This window comes from Cyprinodon variegatus, unplaced genomic scaffold (assembly GCF_000732505.1).
Source record: "Cyprinodon variegatus isolate N-32 unplaced genomic scaffold, C_variegatus-1.0 Scaffold1666, whole genome shotgun sequence".
In the NCBI taxonomy this organism is placed as follows: Eukaryota; Metazoa; Chordata; class Actinopteri; order Cyprinodontiformes; family Cyprinodontidae; genus Cyprinodon; species Cyprinodon variegatus.
In genome coordinates, this window is record NW_015152119.1 from 39,880 (window position 1) to 43,095 (window position 3,216).

The 3,216-nt window shown below is 35.1% G+C and overlaps 1 protein-coding gene across 1 annotated transcript; it reads left to right on the forward strand.

The window, feature by feature from the left end:
* Positions 1-1,153: 1,153 nt before the first annotated feature.
* LOC107104249 (trace amine-associated receptor 1-like) lies at positions 1,154-2,361 on the forward strand. The gene has a single exon (XM_015404211.1). The coding sequence runs from the start codon at positions 1,187-1,189 to the stop codon at positions 2,129-2,131; it is 945 nt and encodes a 314-aa protein (XP_015259697.1). The 5' UTR covers positions 1,154-1,186; the 3' UTR covers positions 2,132-2,361.
* Positions 2,362-3,216: the final 855 nt, after the last annotated feature.

The window sequence follows — 3,216 nt, forward strand, 5'->3', positions numbered from 1 at the left end:
CTCCGACACTAAACTCTCCTCCTCTTGCATGTTTCCTCTGTCCATAGCGTTCCTTGACAGTGTCGTTTCTAAGTCACCAATTTAGTTCTACTTGGTCCCAATGGAATTTCCCATTGAGAACCTACTAGCACTAAGATGCTAACAGGTTAGCAAGATGCTTCGGACAAAATAGACCACAACCAAACTTGCTTGCGAACCTTCCGCCACAACAATCCCAATGTCATCCGTCCAATTGACGGCCAATGGGAGATGTAGCAGGATCGGAATCCTGGGAGTCCAAGTGTTAAAAGTTCTTCCAAATCTGCCAAGTTTTAAGAACACTGTTCTCCCCAAATGTGGGAGAGAGAGGACACTAACACAAAATATTACAACAAAACAAATTGTTTTTCATAATTTTGGGGGACAGAAAATTCAATCATGAATCTAAAAGGAACATATGATTTCCCAGAAAATGGGGCAGCAGTAAATGTCATAATTTTATACCGTATTAGAAAAATACATTAAACTGCCTAAGAAGGGAGCTAATAATACAACTTTGACGTAATGTCAAAAAAGCAGAAAAATCTTGATTTTTGATGTTTTTTTTCCAACCACAGTTTTGAAAAAACAGAACTGCCTTATTTGTTTAGATGCATAAGAGATGTGTCCACAAAAATATTTTAGAGCACAATCCAATTTTATTGAAGTAAACATTACAAGGAGTCATTATAAACATTTTTCAGAAAAAATCTACAACTATAATGGATATTAAACTGCTATTACCAGCTGGCATTCCAACCTGGAGGTGTTTTTTTCTACCTGGGAAGTTTGAAAATAAAACTTCTAAATACTAAGAGAACTCATTAGTAATCATATCAATGCAATAGAACTATAGTAAATCCATTGCATTTTACTGCATTCATACAATAAAAACATTAAAGTACAATAACACAACCATATTTAACTAAAATAAGAATAGCTCCTTAAATAAACACCAGGGAACATCTCACCTTGGATACCAAAGAAGCCCCAGTCACACTCATGAACAGCCAATCAGAAGACAGATATAGAATAATACCTCTAATAAAGGAGACAAAGGGACACATATTACTCCACGCTCACTGAAAACAACATATTGTACAATACATAAGGCTACATTCTAACCTTCTCTTTTTAATGATGCAGTTATTATCATAGGATTGATGATATGATTGTAGACCAGCGTCTCTGTAATGAATCAGCAGAGATGCAGGGACACACTATGACCTCTTATGCATTGAGTATTGTTGTTTTTTCTTTGTCACTTCTGATAATATGTGGGAATCTTCTTGTAATCATCTCTGTTGTTTACTTTAAACAGCTTCACAGTCCAACAAACTTCCTCATCCTCTCTCTGGCTGTGACTGACCTGCTTGTTGGAGCTTTAGTTTTGCCTTTCAGTGCAATATTGTCTATGAGCTCATGCTGGTATTCGGGTTATTTACTCTGTAAAATGCGAGGTCTGTTTGATATTCTACTCTGTACATCATCCATTTTAAACTTATGCTGTATATCTATTGATAGATATTATGCAGTGTGTCATCCTCTAACATATAGGAATAAAATAAATGTTCGCGTTTCTCTGAATATGATCTTGATAAGCTGGCTTCTTCCCCTGCTGCTTGCAACCGCTGTAACAGTTCGTGGGATAGGCATGGAGGACCCTAGCAATAGGTGCAAATTTTTTCTAGCTACAAAGGAATCCATTACTGGATCAATTTTTGCATTTTACATTCCTGCTATTATAATTTTAACTATATATCTAAAGATTCTGGTGGTGGCAAAAAAACAGGCACGCCTCATCCAGAACACTGTAAAGTGTGGCGCAGCTGTTGGTCAGACACAGAAAAAAGCTGACAAAACTCTTGCAATTGTGATGGGGGTCTTTCTTATATGTTGGACTCCTTTCTTTCTGTCTATAGGGTTTTACAGGCTAAGAAAAGTTATGATACCAGATATATTGGTGGAAATATTTAAATGGATTGGATGGTCCAATTCTATGTTAAATCCACTCGTTTATGCTTTCTTCTACAGGTGGTTTAGAAGGGCTGTTAAAATGATCATTCAGGGGAAATTATTTCAGGGAGATTTTTCCAATACAAATCTGTTGTGATTGACAAATCTGTCTCCTGACAAATTATAATGAACTTTTTACTTCTGCTTTATGATGTTTAGTGTACCATTGATATAGAACCTCTTGAGTAACCTCCATGGCAATACACAGATGGATTTGTTTATTTGTGCTTATGTGTTCTTACCTTTACTTGGCTAACACTGTTGAGCTCTTACACTCTCTTCCCACTGTTGCTTCTCCTGTTTTAGTTTGGAAGATGTTCTGAAAAACAAGCAAAACTGTTTGTGTTTTATTTTGAGTTATAAACAAAACTCAATGTCTTTGCACTGAAAATTATTTCTTTCATTAACCACTTCTTAATGTTGAGAGTCTTTGATTTGGAAAGGTTTTCTCTTTGATTGTTAAAGGCTTTTTTATTGCCCCAATTGTCTTAGTAAACAATTGTTTTGTGACCCTCTATGTTTCCATCTCTCTCTATCTCCTCCAATATTTAAAATAACAGGACCCATCAAATCCAATCAGTGACAAGAAATCTAAGAACTATTTCTTTGAATAAATGTATATTATAGTTTATGACCAGCACCATAACAATCGCGTTTTTAAAGTTACCTAAAACCAGCCTGATAATGACTGCATTAAGTTACGTTGTTTTTTATGTGGCAAATAAAGAAATGAAACTTTTTCATTTTTTCTTTGTTCAAATGGTGAACAAATGTATTTAAAGATATTGTTATTTGAATTAAAGTAGTAAACTTAAGTTTTTTTTCATAATGTAATTGCTTATGATGATACTTGAAGAACAAAAAAGTAAACTGGCAAGCCAAGCAACACCTTCCCAGTTGTGAAGTAAAACGGCAGCAACATCATTTCATGAGGGTATGTTGTATCCAGGTGTCTTATTGTCATAAGCCCTTTCAGTGTGTAGCTTGACAATAAACACACAATCATAACCTAACCTCTCTCTTTTTCATTATTATATTTAAGTTCCATCATTGTAACCTTGGTCCTTGCATGGTTATATGGAATGCTATGTGATTACTAAAACCAAGTAGCCTGGTTTACAATATCTGACATTCTACTACACAATTCATGAAGCAGTTTGTGATCTGAAACAACTGTAGCAA